At 42.5% G+C, this 23,332-nt stretch overlaps 2 protein-coding genes across 4 annotated transcripts in view; one reads left to right on the top strand and one right to left on the bottom strand.

Annotated features, from left to right (window-relative positions):
- The first annotated feature begins 55 nt into the window (after nt 1–55).
- LOC109862272 lies at nt 56–1,753 on the top strand. The gene is made up of 4 exons (XM_020442270.1): nt 56–275; nt 661–932; nt 1,333–1,463; nt 1,555–1,753. Exons 1-4 carry the CDS (start codon nt 56–58, stop codon nt 1,751–1,753), a joined length of 822 nt encoding a protein of 273 aa, XP_020297859.1.
- A 2,614-nt stretch (nt 1,754–4,367) lies between these two features.
- The window catches only part of LOC109861776 (protein gustavus), a 41,010-nt gene continuing 22,045 nt past the window's right edge, over nt 4,368–23,332 (bottom strand). For 2 of the 3 annotated variants that reach the window (XM_020441584.1, XM_020441580.1), the window contains exons 4-9: nt 14,752–14,841; nt 14,054–14,478; nt 11,429–11,661; nt 10,973–11,303; nt 10,716–10,874; nt 4,368–10,634 (exon numbers count right to left, since the gene is read on the bottom strand). In XM_020441584.1, coding sequence (XP_020297173.1) covers nt 10,495–10,634; nt 10,716–10,874; nt 10,973–11,303; nt 11,429–11,661; nt 14,054–14,478; nt 14,752–14,841 — 1,378 coding nt within the window. In that variant the 3' untranslated portion in view covers nt 4,368–10,494. The remainder of the gene's footprint in view (nt 10,635–10,715; nt 10,875–10,972; nt 11,304–11,428; nt 11,662–14,053; nt 14,479–14,751; nt 14,842–23,332) is intronic. The other variant, XM_020441592.1, reaches the window with a different exon arrangement.

Here is a 23,332-nt window from a genome sequence, read left to right as displayed (position 1 = left end):
TCCGGCGTGTCGTAAATCTCTCTCGTCGCGACTACATAGGAGCGGAAAAATGAAAATGCTTCCTGTACTCGGGACCATCGTGGCTCTGATCGCCGGCCAGGATCCGAAAACCGTCGCGTTCCCGCCGAACGGAAACGGCTCGTCCTCCTCGGAGGCGGGAAATAACATCGAGCTGCAGCCGGATGTGACGCGCGGCGGAATGGCCGCGTTGGTCCCCGCAGCCCTCGTACCGCCGCAGCCGCAGCCGATGATGCCCTCGGATTACTTTTTCCCCGGTAAAGATTTTTCTATTTTAGTTCGCGCGCTAAGACGGTGCTCGCGCGTTTGATCGCACTCTTGTCCTTTGTGACGCGACTGTAATCAGGCCTCGACCAGGCGTCGCGCTTCGATTGTCGCGTTAAGAGCATCAAAGAAGTCAGTTTTGAAATTTCAAGTACATTGTTCCCGTGATGCGCTGCCGATCACTGCAGCAAAAAAAATAAATAAATAAAAACGAGGCGCGTAAATCGAATAAGCGTAAAAAAAAACGTCGAACGTTTTTAAAAAAACTGATGTCCGAAGCGGATTCAAGGCGCGCGAAAATCGAACCGCAGCTAGCTTTCTCTTTTGCGTTAACCAGATCGTCGCGAACGCTTTTAAAACGACGAAAAGCTGTTTCAGTGCCTCCACGAACGTTCCTGCATCACAGAAGCGAAAACATACCTTACGGGTACGAGTATCCCAACGTCGGGTATCCGATGGCGCACTCGATAGAGCATTCTGTTGTACCCACGTCGAAGCAGCTTGTAATAGTCAGTTTCATCGGTCTTCTGCTGCTCTTGGCGATCATACAGAACACGCTAAGTGCGGTTAAGCGGAAGGACGCGATTATGGATCTGCTGTCGTCCAGACAGAAGCGGGAAGTTTACGCCGCACATGATTTTCGTCCTGTGGTACGAATTCATTTATTGAAAAAAAAAAAAAAGAAAATTAAAATTGCTGAACTTGTGAGAAACGAAAATAAATCGAGCAGAAACCGCGCGGTTTCGAATCTCTGAAAATTTAGATAAAAATTGTCACAGATTTTTTCGAAAATACATTTCTCTCAATTTTCGAAAAACAAATTTGCGAAATTGCAAAGTTTTCCGTCAGCAACGGCAGTAAGTAACAATTTGACGAACCCGGCAGATTTGCCGGGATGTTCCGGGGTTAATTGCGTTTAAAAACATTTCGTTCTCGGCCGAACGAAATTGCCTGAGTAAATCACGACGGGTAAAAATTCCGGCGCGGTGAAAATGATAAAATACTCGGTGCGGTGATATTAAGATTTTCATTTTCTCGCTGAACATTTAGACGCCGGAGGAGGAGGAGATTCTCAACAGCGACGCTCGAGTGCGATGCATACAGAGAACGATATGTCACGAGAATCGCAAGCTCTTCCGTGACCTGGGCGCACCGGGCAAAATGCTGGCGAAGTACTTAACGTGAGTTTTTTTTTATCCGCTGTGTTCGCGCGCGAAAGAGAGCACTCTCGGAATTTTCTTTTCCCACCGTCACGTTCGTATTCTTTCGCAGGAGAGACATAGAGAAATCATTGGGGCCGTCGTCCTCGGGCTGGGATCGTCTCGTGAGGGACGCGGGCGCAGCGGGAATTCGAGGGGAGAACTGCGACGTGCTTTACAGAGACTGCGACGCTCCGGTGGTGATAAGAAACATGCGTGCAGCTCCGAACAACGTCTTGACCAACACGAACCGCCGTGACGGTCCTAATTAATTAATTAATCAATATAAATTGTTACACACATGCATTAAATATATAACGTGGTTGCTGGTTGAATGAATAAAAAGACCGGCGGTATATTAATGACTTTTTATAATTTTAATTACAATATGCTGTGTGCTGCCTTGTTTCTTTATTTGCTACAAACATCGACATCTAGCTTGACCTATTTTAGATAGCGGTTCGCTATGAGACACACACTTCGCTTACACATTCGTTCTCGCTTTCTCTCTCTCTGGCTTTCTTCGGGGATTATAAGAAAATATCAAATATCGCGAACAAAACGGAGACATCGATCGCGTCTTCGGGACTATGTATATGTATGTACGTATGTGTGTATGTATGTTTGCGTGTATGTGGTCTGTGTGTGTACATTTGCCTCGCTTATATATTTCCATAAGTATCGTCTCTTCCCGTCGGCTGATTACACAATATAATAACGTATCCAATATTATCATTAACATTAAGGCATTTATATGCTCTCGAGTTCTATATGCATCGATTTATGCGTCAATTAATCGGTATCTCTTGTTACATAACACGCTAGACGCGTAAACCTACACTTAATAACGTGAGATCGCTCGTTGAAATAGTCCAGGGCTGCATTCCCGGATCTGAGAGTGGCGCGAAGAGATTCGCTTCTCGATAAAAAAACAAAATGAAAGCAACACATTGCGGATAAAAGCCCGATTCGTTTAGGAGTTTGCATTTTTATAGAGAATTTTCCGAATCGCGCTCCCATCCCCGACCGAGAGTGGGAGGATATAAATTCTACTAAATTTCGAACGAAATTTGTTGCACGTAACAAATATATCGTATATAGCACGCAACGCGTGCAATGGAATTGCAGTTTTCCCTTCCCTCCCGCCCCCGTTTTCGAATCCGTTCGAATCAGCAAAATTTGTTTCTGGTTTGCTCCCGATTACCATCTCTCTGCATTCTGCAGAATCGACTGATTGCGAGTGGAATGCAGCCCGGATCTGTTGTATAACTTTTAACGCACGCGCGTTGCAACAATTTGTTTTTTGTTTTTTTTTTTAAATTAAAAACAAAAAAGAGGTAAAAAAGGCGTCGCACAAACGCCCTTTAGAAAACTTTTTTTTTTTTTTATAAAGAATAGTTTTTTTGGGGATTAGTTGCGTATTACATAATATCATGCAAAATAAATGAATACAATTCGCAATTGAAACGCATGCGGATTTTTGTTTACCTACAATAACTTACGCGTTAAAATAGTTTTCGTAACGCTTTTACAACTCTGTAACCCGTAAATGCATCTTCGCGCATGAACATCGCCATAGCGTTGCGTTACGAGCAAGCAAGCTTTTGTAATCCGAATTAATCGACGTAATTCTTTCATCAATGGGAATTACACAAAAGAGATAAAGAACGTTTCTTTCCCTCTCCTCCCACCCCTCTCTCTTGATTAAATTACAGTCCGCAGATCCATGCGTCGAGCTCGCATTGGCTTCAATTAAGTTTCAAATTGATCGCCCGCACCGCTTTATACACGTGTTATTATTTTGTTTTTACAAGTCACTTAGTATAAAATTCGAATATCACACATATATAAAGTATAAGGGTTTTTATACAATTTTTGTATTATCTTATTCTATCCCCCAATATTGATTCGTATTTTCATTTTCTAAATTTTTACAATTGTTTGTTTTTTTTTTTTTTTTTTAGAATAATTCCGTCGTCTCGAAAACACACAAGAAAAAAAAAGAAAGAACGTGTGAGATGCATTTACGTACTTGGTTTGGTTTAATATTTAGTTCAGTACAAAGGTTCAAATCCGCGTTCGGGTAAGAAAATGAATTTTTCGCAGCTCTCGACAGAAAAAAAGACGGTCGACGACGAATTTCCGCTCCTCGTTAAAAATAACAAATTGCTTCTTAAAATTCATTTTATTATAACGAGATTATTACTCTCCGCACATAACTAATTAATATACCTAAAATTTTTTTACAAACAAAGCAGAGCGCACACATTGCTACGTGTGAAACCACTTTGTTTATAAACAAGGAATTTGTAAATAAATTGATGTTCGTTACCAAAGTGCCAATAAGAGTCAACAGTACACAGTTGTAGCTCCGTCTAGTTGCGTGGAGTGTCGCACCAAGAAAAAAAAACAAACATAAATCTTATTAAACTTTTCTCAACTTTTTGCAATTGTATTTAATAATCGATTGTTTTTAACTACATAAAATTAAGACAAGTTTTTTTTAAACTTAAATGCGACTTCTTAAAGGAGACGTGATTACTTTCTAAAACGAGATATACAATTTTAGAATATATGATCAATATTGTGCATTAAAATTCAGCACTTGATTATCTGGTGCTCGGCGTACAAATTTTCTGCCTCGAAGGCAATGAGGGGGCAGTTTGGTTACGACCGAAACTTTGTTTTTTTTTTTCCGCCCTAGACAACGTTCGATTTGGATCAAAAAGAAGGATATCTATGTAATTTGTTTTAATGCTTGTAAAGTTTGGAGAAAATTGGTGCGAGTTTTCCGTCTGAAATCTTACGTCATTTTCTCAATCGAAGAAAAACACTTTCTACCAAAATATCACAAAATTAAAATCCGTGAGACAGTCACTCTCCGTGTCAATTTGATTAGATTACTTTTATTCATCACTTTTCACCAAAATTATATATACACTGCGCGTTTTCAAGGATTTGTTGATAATTGCATCGAGTCCGCATCTCTCTCTGTAAACGTGACAATTTACAATTTGAAGAAGAAGAAAACAAAAAAACGGAAAGAAAAGAGATCTTGAATATATAAATATACATTAAGGTCCGATTTCTTCATACCTCCCGATAGCTATCCTCTGGATATAAAGATATACAAAAAGATATACTTTATCTTTTAGATAAACTTATCGAGAACTTATCAGAGGTGAAAAAATTGGGCATAAATGTATTTCATTTAGGCAAATATATAAGTACGGTCGTGTTCGGGCAATGTATGCTCGATCGTGCCAAAACGCAATTACACATTACGGACTTATAGACTTTCCTTAGATTTTCGCTGATTTGTTTTCAATTAAACTAATATAAATTTGCTATTGACGTTCTTCTTCAAGATCGTTCACGTCATCATTTGCACGAAGGACACGTGGGACAATTCGCGTTGAAGAAACAAAAGAAACCAATAAAACCGTTACAACAGCTGTAACGGGAAAATTTTTACCGCATGCAAACAGAGATGTGTGAGGCGGTCTCTCATTGTTTAAAAGCTATAGTGGTTTATATTGTTTATATGCAATCGATCGATGTAGATACAAATTCTACCCTTGTTACAATATTATCACGACAGTAATTTACAGTCATCACTTGGCAGCCAAGAACAGTGTTTTTCTTGATTCGCAGAATTGGGTTTTGTTTTTTTTTGTCTTCAGTCACGTGTGCGAATTTTATTTTAAGATTAAATATACATGCTACTAGGAATGGCTCGTGTCAATAGAAGCTAGACTCCCGCGCTAGCTTCTCTCTCAGTTTGTAACGCATTAAAAAAAAAAAACAAAAAAAAAACAAAAAAAAAAAACAAAAAACAAAAAACAAATGATTCTTACACATAAGTATATAAAATAAAATACATACTTTATATACACTACTAAGGTCGAAGAGAAGAATTGATAAGTGACACTAACGGAGTTCAAGTCCAAAAAACATCGAATATTAATCGATGTGTTTCGAATTAAGAGCAATCGGAAGAAAACGAGTAATCGGAGGTTCAACACGTCGATTACTTGATCACTTAGTTTAATTGACAGATTGAATAATGATGTAATGATCCTCGATCGAAGAGAATAATTAATTAACGCACAAGGCTTGGTTAGAGCTCAACAGGAGAGAACAGTCGTTTGAAAAACGAAAGATTTGGTCAAACTGCGCAAAATTTTTGATTTTAAAAGTGCTTGGAATTAGTTTTAAATAATATTCTGTATAACTGGCAGAGCTCGTCGGTCCGCGTATATATATATGTACATATATGTGGGTATATGTATATATGTATATATATATGTATATATATATATTTATATATATACACTATATTTAAAAACAAGATATATTGATACATTTACTAAAGAAGAATAAATTCCACATTCAAGCAAACTTATATTTCCAACATTGCTGAACTTTAAGCAATATAACAAACAAATATTGTGCTCAGATCAAAAACGGATACAGTCAATGTTTTCTTCTTACATCTCTAGAGTTTTTCTGCGACCGTTTTGTTAATTTTCGTTTTGATCCCGGCAGAAATTAAAAGAATACAAATATCGGTATTATATTTTCAAAAACAACTTATGCATATAAAATTATGTATCTCGCAAAGAATTGATATTTAGATTTACATATCACACATTTGGATCCTAATCAGAAATAACCAAATCACAATTGTTGTAAGCTAAATTATTCTCCTCTTCCTCTCTTAAGTTAACAATTTAAACAAGTAAAACCTCAAATCATATAAGCGATTGCCAGTAAAGTACTTTGGTCTTTTTTTTTCGTTTTTTCTTTTTTTATATAGTTTCACATAAATTTTGAAAGCAACACCGACTCTCGGTGAAATTAATTTTACACGTACTTTTTTTTTTTTATAGCGAGAAATACAGTCGCGAGTCAAAGAAAATGTTCGTTTTCTTGGCGCTACGTACACAAAACGTCATATACAAATAATAATGTATCGATCGATCACATACACATCAATCTTTCTCTTGTGTTTCTCGGTACACATTTTTCATTTCTATCGTACAAAAATTGAATCCCACGATGACGATATCCGGACTACAACTATTTGCTTGGATATCAAAATCATAGGTACAGAAAAACAGTTCTTTTTTGTTTCATGAGCGACCTAGGGAGGAAGTTCTTGAGGATTGAAGGTCCTCACGTTAAAAAAAAGAACAAAAAAAAACAAAACAAAAACAATTTTCTCTACCTGTGATTTTACACACACGTGGGGTGAATTAAGTAATATTCTGCATACCAGACTAATCACGATAACGGGTCCGAGTAATTAATTAAAGTATTGGGCACAATATACTAAATGTGTACTAGTATTAATATTAATGATAATAATTCACAATAATAGTTATTTTGTACAGTATTGAACATATACATTTCTCCTATCTCGTGTCTCTCTCTCTCTCTATTTGTCGTGTGTTCCATTCTTGACGCGTGTTCCTAGGCAATTCATGTATAAAAGAAAAAACACAAACAGCGTCGCGGTTCAACGGGCGGCAGTAAGTGATGGTAACTTACGGAAAAACCTTCCTAGTGTTTTTTCTTAGTGTGTGTGTGTGTGTGTGTGTGTGTGTGTAGAGAGCACGCGCGAGTGTGTAATTGATTAGTTTCCCTCAATTTTCTCGCGTACGATATACGAAATAACACGACATACGAATAACAAATGTACATTAAATCGTGGACACATACATGTACGTACACCAATCGGATAAGCTCGTGAGAAGATGAAACCGAAGAGTATTCGGGCGGATCCGAGCCGCAAAACACAGGTTGTACGTGTGTGTTTTCTTATTAAATATAAAAACCGGTAAAAACCTGTGTTTTAGCTCGCGTCAACTCCGATACTGTGTTATGTACATACACACTCGATGCGCGCCCGCGTCTTCACGCGCGCATACACGCTCGTTCTCGTCTCCACTTAAATTTTTTTACTTTATTCGAGCTGTTCGCACGCAAGAATCAATCTTGGCCAAATGTTGACCCTATCATCGTTGTTGTCTTCGTTTGTGTGTGCGCACGAATGCCGTATGGAAAAAAAAAAAACGACAAAGTAAACCGATAGCTTTGTCGTGCGATGAAGACAGAACGAGGACGACTTTGTTCCTTCGCGCGAGAATCGCGCTGTATCTTCGCCCTTTTATTCAGTCGTTTCCTCTTGTTCCGCGCGCGGTCGTCCGTATCTCGTTTTCAGTGTTTCCATTAAAAAAAAAGAAAAAAACGAAACATCACTGACGACAACACACGCATATCGGACACAGAGGTAACGGACGCAAATTAAATCGGGAAAAGATCGAGTCGTTCTCGCATCCGCTCGTCGTCACTCGCGCGCTGTTCGCGTCTCGTGGAGTCACGTGTCCCTTTTTGCATATCTCGTGACATAAAGAGGTAGCGAAAAACCCAAAAAACGCTCGGCAAGTTCGCAAAGCTGCGCAATCAAAGCTTCCGAGTGCGAGATAGCGGTTTAAAAAAAAAAAAAAAGAAAATGATAATTCGAGAATGAAGAAGGAACGTGATTCGTGATGAAAACGACCGCGATCTACAACGTTTTTGCAACGATCGAATAAAAGCCGCGATTAAAGATACAATTGATAAATTCGGAAGACGCAATACGATCCGAGCACGGACGAAGCTCTCTCAAAGAAAAGCTAGGTGGAGGTGTGGACGAGTGATCTTTAATATAAATCGCGTTTATTTATAGGCTCGTGCGCGTCAGAAATTATAAGATCAAAACGGAGGCCCGACGACGCAAGATGAGAATTTTTTTTATTTTACGTTACACATTTCACACCGACGACGATGAGGTTGTCGATCTCGCATTCGGTCTGCCTATTCCGCACAGAGATATACGGATACAATCTTTGTGGATACATTTTCACAATACACACGTACATCGTCTCGTATATATATATATTTTTAATCAATATATCAATATATGTACAAATCGACATACAGCCGATGACGGTGGTAGTTTTTTTTTTATTTTTTTTTATTTTTTTTTTATCTTTTAACCTAAGCGACAAACGTAAAGAGTAAAGAGATATACTATAGAGACCAGTCGTAAAGGTTTCGCCATACTAATTAGTACAATAGTTACACACTCGATATAATCGGCGTCGTTTACTCAACGTTTTTTTTTTTATTTTTTAAATATTTTTTATTTCGCTGTAACTATTTATACGATCGACGATCCGACAAATTGTTACGATGAAATGTTGTGTGATAAGTATAATCTGACGTCGCATATTATATCATACTTGTGTGTGCCGCCGACCGAAATTCGCCGTACGGCGCGGCAAATTCGGAGACGATTTTTTATTCGTAAATTCTTTGTTCGGAACAAATTTGTGCCAATGCCCGTGATTTAACTCTCGTTTTTTTTTCTCTTAAACATTACAGGTAAATACATGCTATTTTCGCGAAGTCATTAGAGCACTTTGAATCAGTTAGATGTGGATAATTAATTTTAGTAACATGCGTTTTCTTCTTTGTTAAATTTACTTAATATTTTGTTCACCTTTCCTCTCACCAAATCATCAGCATCACGTCGTCTGCTCTTCATCCATTTTTTACCTCCCTTGTTTATTACTCTGCTCTTTGTGTTTACACTTCTGTTCGCACTCTGTTTTTTTTTTCACTCGATCTCTCTCTCTCCCCGCGGAACTCGCAACCGGAAGTTCCTATCTTTCTTTTTGTTTTTTGAACACTGCTAAGGGGGAGATTACGGCGGGGAGAAGGGATGGAAAAATTCGATATCTTCGTTATACCCCGCACTGAATCCTCGTTCTATCTCGTCAAATTTGGTTGGTCTTTTATATTTTTATCCATCGACGCCCACGATACAACACGCATACAGCACTATGTTTCATTAGACCTAGTATATATATATATGTATATATATATATATTTATTTATATATATGCTTAGAAAATACTTGAAAAATCGGTCTATTCATGAGTCTATCACACACACACGTACCAATTTGAATTAACTTTCCCTTCATCGCTAAGTGACACGGCTTCTACCTCGTCGTCGAGACGAGTATTTTATCGAGTTTAGTTTTATTTTCTTTCCGCCCGATTCTTCTCCCTCTTGTTGTTGTTTTGGTTACTCCACTTGATTGCATATCCGCTGTGTGGCCGGCCGGACTAGAGCAAGCCCGCTTGTCCACAATCAAACAAGCGACACGTCCGTATCATAGTCTTCAGACGTGACTAAGCGTTAACTTGTTTTGTTACTGGCCAACTGCGAAACTTCCTTCTTTTTTTTACTTCCTTTTTTCACTTCCCTTTTTTTCTTCTTCTTCTCTGTAAACCACGCGTCTCCGAATTTTCATAGATCGCAATTGTCTCTAAAGTTCCGATTGTCGGTAAAGTTACTACCGAAATAACAAACAAAAACTTACTTAGAACCTGCGCGCTCGCGAAAGTTACCGAACTTGTCGCTTATCGCTATTTGCTAGAATAATGTAATATTCATTTTTTTTTAAATAAATATACAAACAACATAGACACTGACATCACATAATGAAATAAAACTATATAAACAGAAAAACAACAACACATTACTTAAATCGATAACTAATTTTCCGTAAATTTCGTCGAAGCAGTTTTTTTTTTTTGTAGCGGTTTTACTCTCCTTCCGTTTGAGACACGTCATTCTCAAGAAGAAACTCATCGAAGATGACTATAATAAAGTTTTACTCTCTCATCGTTATAAACTTTATATCGCGATAAGAACGCCTTTGTTGACGAGTCACTATCTACAGAATATTTCATCAGTCGTTCCTATCCGCATGTCTTTCGAACGTCTTTTCAACGCGATAACGTGCGGAGACGCGCGGTTAACGGGCTGCTGCTGTCCGTGATGGCGCGTGAGGGGAAAGCGGACGGTCGCCTGTGCGTTGCACGGTGATGTTGTCGCTCGCTGTGATAATCGCAGTCGTAATCGTGGCGGCATCTTGAGGAAATTCACTCGGTGGTTACCTTCGGTCGCGATACAGAAGATACGTCTTCATCGTCTGCGGCAGATTGAGTTCGTTGATCTTCTCCTCTAATCTGTGCTTGCCGATTCGCTGTCTGATCACTCTTCGGCAGAGATCCATGAGAGGGAGAGGTTCGGCTGTGGAAAAATTTAGTTCACGATTAGTAAAAGAAGAAAACACCGGAAATGCGCGTTAACTACATGCGTAACGTTGCTTACGATCAAGTCCACCGATGTATTTCATCGTGATTTCACAGTGTCCCCACACGGCGGACACGATAGGATGCAATTTTCTTCCCTTGAGTCCTCTGAAGGCTATTCCGAGATACTGACCGTCTACTACGAATGCTAACGTACCTTCGTCCATGTCGAGGACCACTGCAAATAAAAACAAAAAAAAAAACGGTTATACATCGTAATTACTCGATTCGTGAGGGAATTGGAGATTAGACAAAGAATACAACACGCTCGCTCACCAAGGAATTTGTCAGGAACAATGAAGGTCTCGTCTGGCTTGAGGAGAGCCGGATACGTCACGCCGTTGTTGTTCTTCGAGTCGTGATAGAGTTTATTTCTACCCAGATCCCAGCCCCAACTGAGCTCGTTGTTGCCCACTAGACTTTGATATCCGACGCTGTGAAGAGGCGCATCTGCCGTCGCGACACCCACCACCGCATGCGTTCCCCGTTGCCTCGTGCTCCAATAAAGCTCCCACACGTGCATACCTTTCGTGTAGCCCATTTTCCCTCGTATGCAGTCTGTGCTCTGAGCGACGGGATGTCGATGAAACGTCAGCTTGTCGTCCTCCTGAAAGAAGCAGAGAAACAACACTCTCAACTTGCAACATTGTAAATAATCAACATAAACACAAACTCATTGCGGATCTACTCTGTTCCTCGAAATTTAATTAAATCGAATTTTTGCGTACGAACCTTGACGAATATGTTTAGACTACGATCTTCGGCGTTCCAGCTGTGATGGAACTGAGTCTCTCTTGACGCTGGCGGCATGTCGAGCAGCACGTCGAGTCGCGCCGGTCTCGAGAAATCCTGCGCCAACTCGCGCGGCACCACCGAGCGTGTGAACGTCGTGTTGTTGCCACCGCCGACGCCGACACCGCCGTTAGTACCGGCACCGCTCTCCCGGCTCATGCTCTTCACACCTCCTACAAACAAGTTTTTCCGTTAACTATACGCGACCGGTTACGTATTCGACGACGATCAATCGATAACAACCTTGATACCACGCGAGCGCCGAGACGAGCGGAATTGTCAATAAACTAACCTAAACCTAAACACGATTCTCGCGGAAGAAAACTTGTGGTACGTACATTCAAAAACGACATTAAGAATAAAAGTTGTACTTTGTGTAAGGAGAGAATATTGTGAAATATCAACGAAGAGTTTTCTCTCTCTCTACCTGGTTTTCTTCGATAGCGCATTTTGTAAACGCGTAGTCTCACGGTAAACCCGATCGTTCGCTACATTTGTATTCTCTAAACACTATTGTACACATTGACTCGCTTTTGTGCGACAGTATTTGGTTTGTCTTCGGCTTATCTGTCTACGTATTATCACGCTCCTGTCAGATTTTTCAAAAAAAAGTCCAGTACCGACGAATGTTAAAAACAAAAACAAAAAAAAACGCGCGAATCACGTAACTGAAACAATTCGCGGGAAATATTGAGGAATTGTTGACAGTATAATTTAACATTATCAAGGAGATACGTATTATTGTTATTATTATCATAAAGTCACACTTGCATAGATGAAGTTTCACGATTTACGTGGAGACGAGCGCGAAACGCGCTTTGTTGTATCGTCGACAGACTGCGCTCAAAGATAATCAAGTTTTCTCCAAGGTCTTATTCGTATTTTACTCTCCGTCGACTGCGAAAGGACAATTGTTGCTGGGAAAGATGGGCAAGTCGTTTTGATTTTTTTTTTTTATACAGAATGTTTAAATCTTTATTTCTTTAAAATACATTAACATGTCGATATATCGAGAAATATCGGAGTGGTCGAATGTGTCGAAAAAAAAAAGAATAAAAAAACCGCGACAAGCCGGTTCTACGAAAATGGGTAAAAGGAAAATGGGAGAGTAATCGACGAACTTAATAACAGCGGCGATTATCCTTGGCGAGAATTGTCCGTGGACTCGAGACTCGGGCCTGTGAGCCTCTTAATGAGAATTGTCGTACGTGGTGAGTAATTAGCCGCAGCGGTCATTACGTCGCAACGGCGCTTAAGCACGACGGGAATACGCGGAGTATAAACTTGACGAGCGCGCGAAAGATTAAAGACGTGGGCGAGAAGAAGAGCTTCGCAGACTAACGCGTCTTGCGCGCGAAAGATCGGCCGAGACGCGAGGAGGAAAACGACATATTTAGCGAGCACGTTAACACGTGTCGCGCGATTTGCATTCGAAGAAACATGATGATTACTTCGTCTTTCGTGCGATTTATTAAGCTCTAATTTTAAACAAAGACGCACAGCGAAGTGTAAAATACAAACATGTGAAAAAGTTCGGGGGAATATTTATGAATTTCTTTTTTATATTTTTCTGAATATCTTCTCTGAATATTTTCGTTGATTTTGTTGTAGATCCGGATTTTACATGCGAGAGTGTCTTTTCCTTAAAATTCGACGCTTTGTCGCATTTCCATATTTCGTTTACGTTCAACGACTCTTCCGTTTAAAGTCACATCTGCAAAATCGATGACGACATTCAACAGGCGCGGACTTCTTACGAAACCGGACCGGAACCGGGTGAAAGAAAAATAAATTCGTCGGGTTTACACGCGCGCGTAAGCCGTTCGGAAATGTTGCTCTCCGTGTGAATAAATGCGCCCGAGCGTGTAGCTTTCGTAGTAGCGAAGATGTCTTTGTGTTGAGAAGATATATGTAACGCCGGATATAAATTACGAAATATTCTAAAATTATCCACAGAACAAACAGCGACGCAACTTTTTTGACTTGGAGCTGATATTCGAGCTCCTATAAATTCTCCACCTCTCTTCTTCGTTGATTTATGGAATAAGAATTCTCACCGATGTGACATCTTCGTAAAAACTCGGCAAATCCATTGTATTTGTTGATTGCGTAAGCATGACTGATGCACGTAACTGGAGATTAGAAAGAACACACACGATTTGATCTATTGGTGTTCGTGCAGCATCAACTTGAAGCCAATTGATAGACTCGCAGTAGAAATTTCACAGACTGAATCTTTTACAGTCTAAGTAAACTTACAGTGAAACTAGGTAAAAAAAAAAAAGACTTTTTGTGATATATTAAATTATTAAATATCTTTGCAACGAATTTTTTGTATATAAAATTTGTTTCACCTAAAAGTAGTACGAAGAATTTGCAAAATTATTTAATAGTAACTTTATTGTAATTTAAAATAAATAATTTAATATTACTTTTTATTACGAATATATTTTTGCTTATCACTCATTTGGATTTTTTGCTTTTTTTGCTTTATTGCAAAACTCCTATGCTCGATTTTTAGACGCATTGACGTGTTGTTAACGTGATCCGGGTGCGAATCCTAACCTGAAATCTTTTGGCCCATGTTCATGCCCCGGTGATGGGAGCGATGGTGAGGGTGATGCCGGTGGTGATGCGCGTGATGACGGTGTTCCGTGCACTGTTTGCCGGCAGGCAGCTTGTGCCTGTGATGTCTGGAGCCGCAGGTGATGGTGGTGGTGGTGGTGGTAGTCGTCGTGGTGGTGAGCTGATGATGATGATGATGGTGATGGTGATGATGGCCGGTAGTCGATAGTGCAGTAGTAGACACCACGCCACCGTCTATTCCTCCTCCCCCTCCGCCCCCAACTCCGCCGACGCCGGCGCCCCTGCCGGGGCTACCACCGCCCCCGCCGCCGCCGCGGCCGCCCGCTGTACCTGAACCGCCTCCGGTACCGCCAATCGCCCCGTTTCCGCGGCTACCGCTCCCGCTCACGCAACTTCGCTTCTGCCTGCAATGAGAGAACAGAACGAGGACGATGTTAATTCGTGCGCGTTTCACAAAGGGAGAGAGATAAAGAGAAAGAGAAAGAGAAAGAGAAAGAGAGAGAGAGAGAGAGAGAGAGAGAGAGAGAGAGAAAGAAGAGAGAAAGAAAGAGATGGAAGGAAGAATACAGATTGATACGCGAGCTGAGATCAATACGCTGGGAAGAGGAGGAAAGTGATTTTGATTGGGAATGATTTTTACAATCGATGAACTCGCGGAGAGCTTTTAAATTACTTACGAATGTGCATCTCTGTGTGAGGATGCGGGCAGCAAGCCTTTCTTCTTTAGACCAACTAGGAGTCGCGTCTTTTTGTTACGTTTTATGACCCTTTAACGACAAAATCATAATTTTCTTCTTTAATATTTACAGTAAGAAAGAACATGACTAAGAAAATTTTGATTTGTTATTCATGATTTTGTTTTTTGTTTAATTTTTGCCAAATTATCTCTTATTCTCTATTTGTGAACAAAAATTTGGAAGAAGAAAAATTATCTTTCAGACGCGAGAACCTAGTAGATATTTGCGCGCAGATATCTGCGCTTTATTTCGGCGGACTACACGCCGAGAACTACTACTGAAAATCCAACCGACACACAGCCCCACATGCAACAACGCAAAATAAAATATGCGCACACAAAACTAAAAAAAAAAAAAAAGAAAAAAAAAAGAAAACGTACAATTGGTGGATCACAAGAATTGCACATGCGTTTCTCCTTGCTCGCGCCAAGAAAGCTTCGAAATTCTGGCAAAAAAACTCCGCCGAATTTTCACATGCGCCCGAGCGTGCCTACGAGCGAATCTCCCGATGTGTACTCGCTGTGTCGTCGCCGCCACCGCCGCCGCCGCCGCCTCCTCACCTGCGGGCTCGCAGAAAAAAAAAAAGCACGTCAGAGCGAATCTCGATTAATCACGTTTTCCTATTTGCGAGGCTCCGCGAAACAGAATCGCCAATGTATGTACATAGCGTGTAAGCGCGGGACGAATTGCGGGAACCGATTAATTCTTCCCGCCGGGTGACGTGCATGCACGAGAGAGGAGTAGCAGCAACGTTTCCATCACACACAGCGGCCCCGCAATTTCCGTTCCCGTCTTTCCGTGTCGCGCGCATTTGAATTTTCTCTCGACGTGCGTCGTCAGAATCTGCCGCGCGCGATCGAGAACAAAATATCAAGAACAAAGAAACATTTGGTATAAAATTTAAAACGCAAATTTGTGATTTTAAAAATACACGAGCAATTAACATTCCAAGTGTGTGTAAATAATTTTCATAAATTTTGTCGTGGTAATACGTAAAATTTGTTCCATTTTGTAAAAACTCGAAGGAACGGCACGTTAATTAATACGTTGACTCGTAAATGTGCGCAAACCCCTCCTCACGTTGCGTGGACGGCAAGAAAAAAAAAAGTCGACGAATAACTCGAATCAGCGCGGGGTTTACTTTGGTGTTTTGCGATTACTCAAGAGAGATTGTGTTGCGCGCGACTATCAACGTCACCGCGGAATTAGCGCAAATTGGCGCATTTGTGAGCGATCATTACCTCGGGAGCGCGATACGCTATTAATAGAAAAGCGAAAGTTTTACGAGCGCACGTGGAGAGAGACAGACGGGGCGGGCGAATGCAATTTTCTTGGCAGAAACGCGCGAAATGAGGGGAATAGGCGTACGCTGAATAATGACAAATTTCTCGCGTGCTTGGGACAAAAAAGAAGAAAAAAAATCGCGAGGAACAAACGTGTGTAGGATAATGAGAAATATAAAAGCGATAACACGCAGAGTTCTCGGTTCTATTAGCTCGCAACGATATTGCGAATTCAATGAAACAAGAATTCGCATTTTAAACAAAAACGTAACGCGCCCGGCGGAAAATGCATTTCGGAACTTCGTAAATTTCGTTCGTTTCCACGTTGCTCTTCTAGAAAGTTGCTCTTCGTCCGCGGCTTTCGTTGCACTCCCTTGTGCTTGTCGTATCAGGCGTCGCTGCCGGTTAATTTCTGTGTTTGACTCGAATCGGAATCGCAAAATACTCTCTCCGTACAATAACACAGAGAGAAATAACGAGATCCGATCGATTTTACGTCCGGTATTCAATCCGATTGAAGAAATGTGAAAACACAGTCTCCGGCCGTGCAACGGATATCACGGGTCTTTTTTTTTTTTTCAATTCAGCTCTATCTTTCCTGTGACGTAACGTACGCTGACCGTAACTCGATCATTCGTCCGTATCCGTTTGCCGCTGTGCTGGCTTCCGGCGGTGGACACCGGACATTGGCATCCTGAATCCGGCCGGTTTCACTCGCGATAATCGCGGCGTACTAGAAAGAAAGAGGAATCTGTCGCGGAAATCACGAAAAATTTTGTTACTCGCCTCGAAAAAAAAAAAAAAAAAAGAGTATTCGGCTCTTTCTTTCTTTTCATCGTAAAAAACAACCGAAGTATATCCGAACTATTCGAATATCAATTTTGACGTATCAAAATTGCGTCGCGACCGAGGTCTAATGCTCGTCTCCGATTACTTTGATATTGACCGATCACGTCGGCCGATTAATTAGGAAATGGCTAATTGACGCGTAATCGAGCGATGCGCGCCAATCGAAGTCGAAACACGACAAGAGAAAGAGAGAGAAAGAAAGAGAGGGAGTTCGCGCGCGAGTTCATCCTGTTTTACGGAATTAACGGCGCAAACACACACCGCGGGGACGTAGTTAGCGACAATTATATCAGCGACAGTCGCGATAGATGCTAGACAGGCTTCGAGGTAGTAACTTCCCGTCGGCTAATCGTTGTTGTTTGTTAACAAGGTCGTTTAGCGAACAGTCCGGACGACGTAGATTTGCATCGCGTCTCGTCAACGCCGACTCAAGTTCGTAAACTTTTCGCGGACGGGAGTTTCCTCCGCGAAATCAGACTCGCTTCTTCGGGAAAGACGCAAAGGGGCGAGATCGTCGCTGACTCAATAAATTCGCGCGCAACAAATTTCGCGGAATGATAATTACGCGCTCGCTTCTTATTCTTCTTTCGATTAATTTAATGCGGGAAGTTGCGCGGCATCTTCGAACGCTTTTCCAAATAATTGTGAAACATTTTCTAATTAATCATCGCCGTCGCCGCCGCACAAATGAATAAACCATTACGTTGTTAACGCGCGGAGCAGGAAACGCGGTCGAGAAACCGCGAATTTAATTTCCCGCTGCGCGCGCGGGAAGTAAATGAGCAAGATGCCCTTTGAGCCGCAGCGCCCGTTCATGGCAGTCGTCATGGCAGCCTGACCGCCGTAGCGGCACAGGCGTTTCATTTAGAAGTCCATTAATGGCGTTTATCTCTGTTAACCGCGACGGGAGAGTGATATTGCTGCGAGTCTCGAAACCGAGAGAAAGTAACGAAGTCGCGCGCGCACGCGAACTTCCTCGCTCCGCGCTCACAAGCCAATTAAAAAGAATATTCGAGACAATTAACGTCGAATAAAAAAGTCCGCCTCTAAATACAATAATATCGTCGGAGATTACATTACTCGGTCGGATTTGCAAAAGACACGACGCGACCCGCGATAATTAATAACGTTTCCGAAAACGGCGGAAGGTCCGCTAATCTCTTCAATTCGACGCTCGCTAAAATTCATCATCGAGTTTCGAACTTGCGCGCGCGAAGGGAAATCATTTCGCGCAATCCGATTTATATCTCCAAAATGTCATAGGGAAGTATCTCGATCTGACCTGTGATCAAAGCGTCTGAAAGATTGAAACCTTTTCATATCTTCAAAGGGAGCGAGGAATCAATGGACACGAAGCACAAGCGCATCCCGCGTGTTCACAGTTGAGGGATTTTTCCGAAATATATATCTAAAGAGAGAACGGCTCTTTATAGACGGAAAAACGTTGCGGCTCGTGTAAAATCCCCTGTTTTTCGAGCCGAGATATGTCTGCGGCAGCAAAGGATTAATCCGCGGGGCGAACGAAATTCGTTTGAGGGCAACTTTCAGCGAGTTACGGACCGAGCGCGGCATTTGATTTCGAGACGAAATACGAGAACGCATGGCGGGTTCGATGGAGGCGCCCGAGCGGCGGCGGTATTGATCCGCGGGGGTCACCTTTGCCCCACCTCGACACGGGACCAACCTCCAAATCCACCCCTGCCCTGCCCTTCAGGCATCCGCGCCACACGCGAGTCCTCACGATCAGCGCCTGCACATAGCACGAACCTCTACTACTTTCCATTAAATAGACCATTGAAAAATATCATGGCTCTAGCGCGAGCTGGGAAGAGATCCTCTTTTTCTCCTCAGCGATGAGGACAGAAAACGAGCGTCATCGTCGTTCCGTCTGTCTCTTTCTCTCTCATTATGAGATACAAAAAACGAGCAATGTCGCTTCTAGATTTCCTTTCGCTTCTAAAATCCTTTCCAAACATTCCCGCACGGTCGAGGTTATCTGTTTAAACAATCTATTATGCAAGAAAAAACTCACGATGCCACCGTATGATAACATCTTTGATATTTTTCGCAACAAATGGTTCCCTTGACATTTGTGTGACATTTGTCGCCGCGCGACTCGCGAAATATTCCCGTAAATTTGGCGAGTTTTATGCGTCTCGTAGGCGTCCGTTTATTTATTTTTTTTTTTTTGCGTTTTACGCCATTTTTGCGAATTGTTCTCAACGCGTTTCTCGCCGCGGTCTCCGTCAAGCGGACTGTAATGTACGAAACGCCTGTTGTGTATTGTAAGGTAACACACACGCTCGCACGGCGAATAAATATTTGCCGCGAGCGCGATTACGCCGGAGATGCGCGCCGCGTTAATTGTTAATTTACAAATTCTCGCGCGCTCGTTCCGTCGCGGTTGCGTAAATATTTAGCGTGCAACGCCGCCGATGTTGTATATTTCTCGTTTCTCGTGCAACCGTTTCGGTTCGGACCGTCGCGCATCGCGGAATTCATATTTTCACGCGACGCGATTCGTAATGACGCGCGCGCTTACAGAGCAATTAATTTGTCGATTAATATTCATTCCAGACGAGTGTTTGTTGTTCATCAATATTAATGCGCGATCCGCTTCCTATCTCGCGTAAGCCGTCCGGGTTTCACACTTAGAACTCATCCGAGTGTGGCGGTACTCCGCGGCGGTACTCCGCGGCGGAATATTGAAAAAAATATTGAAAGAAAACACGCGCGAAAGATGCGCGCGAATTGTATCCCGAAAGTGGAGCTTCCTCGGCACGGAATAAAAACAAAAAAATAATTATTAACTGACCGAATTTCGCGACGATCGCGCATCGCGTCGTGTAAATGTTCCTCGAGAACTCTCTTCGTCTTCGGGGCACACATCGGACGGCCACATCGCCATTTATTAATAAACATATCCGGAAACGCGTCGAGACAAACAGCAGGGGAGCATGAATTTAGAGTAATCATAATCACACGTTCGTGCACGGCCGTAGGTGTAATCATCGTTGCGTGGCTCGACGTAATCTGCCATGATTACGGTGCCGTGCTCGAGAGAAGAGACCGGGATATTTCGACGATTATCGACGACCCGGCGGCGGCATATCCGTAACACGAATTTTTAAACCTCGGCTCGCTCGATCCCGCGAGTTCCTCGGAGCGATCTTTTTTTTTATTTTTTTATTTTTTTCTCTCTCGTAATTGTTTTCTTTTTTCTTCCTTCTCGCGAATTCCGCGTACGGAAAGCGCGCCGTACGGAAACCGCCGCGCGACACAGACCGGATCGACCAAACATTCGCCGACGAGCGTGAATCGCGCGCCGGTTCATCACGCACGGCACCGCCAGCCATCGACAAACCAGTTGCCAACCGGTACTAATAAACTCTAACGATGTAGATGTCAATTGCGTTCAATGATACTGAAACGATGCGTAATGCATCGCCGTTGCTCGTGAGCGACGAAGTAAAACAAATTGGCTCGAAGCCTCTCTACTGTCGCAGCACGAAACGAAACAGTAATTTCAAACGCTGTTTGAACATTTTTATTGCCACCGTAAATATCGTTCCGTCCAATTTTTTTTCCTCTCTTCTGAGATGTAAAAAAAACCCTCTCTCTCTTTCTCTCGAAACTCTCTAAGTTCGACAAATAGTTTTTTTTCTTCCGTAAAATAAATCGTCGACAGAACTCGAAGTCGCTCGATAAATGTTTCAACGAGCGTGTTTGAACGTTTTCAGCAGCAACGGTAAATATCAGTTTGCCAATGTTTCCTCTTCCGAGACGAGGAGCAACTTTTTGATTTCCGAAATTTATTCTAAAAACAAAATAAATAAAAATTACGATCGCGAGAAGTTTCGCCGCGCGATATTTTCTTCTGGAGAGCCTCATCTCCTTCGCGAGATTTGCGCGATAAAAGGGGGTTGGAATAGATATTACCGGTTCCGTTCCGATGGAGGTTCTCAGCGTCGAAACTAATAACGGCCATTTGCACTTAGCAGTAGGCTTAGCCGCGCGGCGCACAGCTGACTTAGCCGGCCCGCCAACACCTGTTCGCCAGCTGCGACGATAAAAGTTCGATAGAAGCGTTCCGGGCACAGACCTACAGTTTCTCCGCTAAAATGGTCGTCCTTTGTCGTGTGTGTGTGTGTGTGTACACACGGGTTCCTGCTTTCTTCGCACGGACGGTTTTCGCGACGCGGCTTTTTAAGGGCTTCGGCGAAGCCACACCCCGGCGATCCGCCAGTCGAGAGAGAAACAATGGCCCGGCATGATTGTAAGTCGCATATATATATATTACAATCGACCCGTTTCTCATTTCGGGGCTCTGTGTGAAATGGGCCACCGAACAATAATTTCTCGCTACGGCACGCTAGACGAAACGACGCGCAAGAATGGTCCGGGGTCGAGCCGTTCGTCCCGACGTGACGCCATTCAAAACCCGAAAGGAAGAAAGCGCGAACGTACTACTCGCAGACGATTGTTCGACGCGAGCGAGAGATGCATGTTGAGAACGTAACGTGCGCGCACACTGCGCGGCAGAGTTTTTGAAGGTTAATGAAATCAACTACGTCCAATAGGGGATAGTACGGGATATTGTTTTATTTTAGTCTTCTAGCTGAGTCCAATAATTCAATTCGTACAATTTTATAAAATTGTACGAATATATAAATATTTAATACTCAATGTGGAGTTAGTTTTTTTAACATTTATTAATTTATTTGACTAATTTTATTACAATTTTATTACAATTTGTGTAAAATTCATTTTTTTTTTTCAATTAAGTTTCAAATCAAAATTAATTGAAAAAAAATACTGCGGCGCAAATTGGTTTTTCAGAGACGTAAAAGTTTCTTGCAAATTTGATGCGATACGCAATTCGATGCGACGAGAGTTTCGACGCACGTTTCTTTCTCTTCCATCGCGTTACGATTCAACCGGCAAATCTGTTTTGCAAGTTTTATTTGATTCCAGTCTTTGTACCATCCGACGTATATCGAGATTTTGCGAAGTTTGTCCGAAAAAAAACTTCGACGCGCCAGATCCCCGGCCGGCGATCGTTCTTTTTCCGTCTCGACATCGTCGTAAGCGCGATTTGGTGCGGTTATTAGGGAGGACCGACCCTGAATTCCAATATAATGGGCCAGGCTCTTTCTCTCTCTCTCTCTCTCCCGAGGTTTGATCGAAGTCAAATAACGGGGGCGGCCGTTAGCGAATTCCGTCGTCTCGACTCGACTCGAGTGTGAGATCATCGGATTCGTGTGCCCGCACACACTGAGGATCGGGTCGCGTTCTCGATTGTCGAGAATCGTTCGCTTCGTGGAACAAGTAGGTAGGTACATAGAGTCGCCGTAGAGAGATATATAGACGCCGACGCGATCAATCATACCGCGCGCGATATTATTTATGCGCGCCGTGCGCGTTTCTTTTTAATGAAATTTCCCCCGATGAGAGCGCGCGCTCGTCGTCGTTGTCGTCGTTGCGTCACTCTCTTCCGCAACAGTTTCTCGATTATATGAAGCCATCAGTCTACGTCTTGTAGGTGCGAGTAGGTGCGGAGGATGGGTTTACCGAGCGGGGTCAGACAGCGTCTCGTTTACACGCTCGCCGAGCGTCGTCGCGATACACGTCGCGGACGGGAGATGACAAATGGCGATCGTTTTGCAGGCGTGTTTATTTTATTACATCAAGTCGTAAAACGCTACTTTGCAGTCCCTATACGCTATTTTATTATACACGCGCGAGATGAGTATCTCTCTTCGAGAAACGATAACGTGTCTGTACGTACATTTTCCAAAAAATGGTTTACAGAAACGACTTCCAGATCAAAGAATGCGATAAGTGTTTTTTTTTTTTTTTTTTGAAGCGTAAACAATTCCCACGCTCCCTGGCACGAATATGTTGTACAACGAGATCCGAGAACGCTCCTCTTATCGAGTCCGTGCGCGCGGTGGGCGTTTTAATAACAATTTGCCCACCGACTTGTGTATGCAAACGAGAATCGTTTCGGGTCAAAATCACGGGACGAGGTAACTCGGGTGATTTAGAGATAATAATCTGGTTCGCGCGTTCTCTCGTTGCGAGAAGTAGCGCGTACGAGGTGCACATGCCGTTGCGGCGCTGACGAGAAAAGCTCGTGTTGCAGATAAACGACAGGCGTTGTATGAAGATAAACGACACTCGCTAGAAGAAGAGATATCTCACGACGTTTGCACGCGCCAAATAACGCACCGTCGTCGTCTCGTTGCGAGACAGTTAGGAGCAGCGTGTTACGGCTTCATTCTGCGCGAAATGCATTTCTTACGCCGCGCCGGCCTCTCTCTCGCTCGCTCGCTCGCTCGCTCACTCGCGCAGTTCGCGCACACAAAAGGCGGTCAATTAATTCTCGG

Source organism: Pseudomyrmex gracilis, unplaced genomic scaffold, assembly GCF_002006095.1.
Source record: "Pseudomyrmex gracilis isolate BER0280 unplaced genomic scaffold, ASM200609v1 scaffold_9, whole genome shotgun sequence".
In the NCBI taxonomy this organism is placed as follows: Eukaryota; Metazoa; Arthropoda; class Insecta; order Hymenoptera; family Formicidae; genus Pseudomyrmex; species Pseudomyrmex gracilis.
Note: the sequence above shows the minus strand (reverse complement) of the source record. Positions and strands in the feature narration are given on the sequence as shown.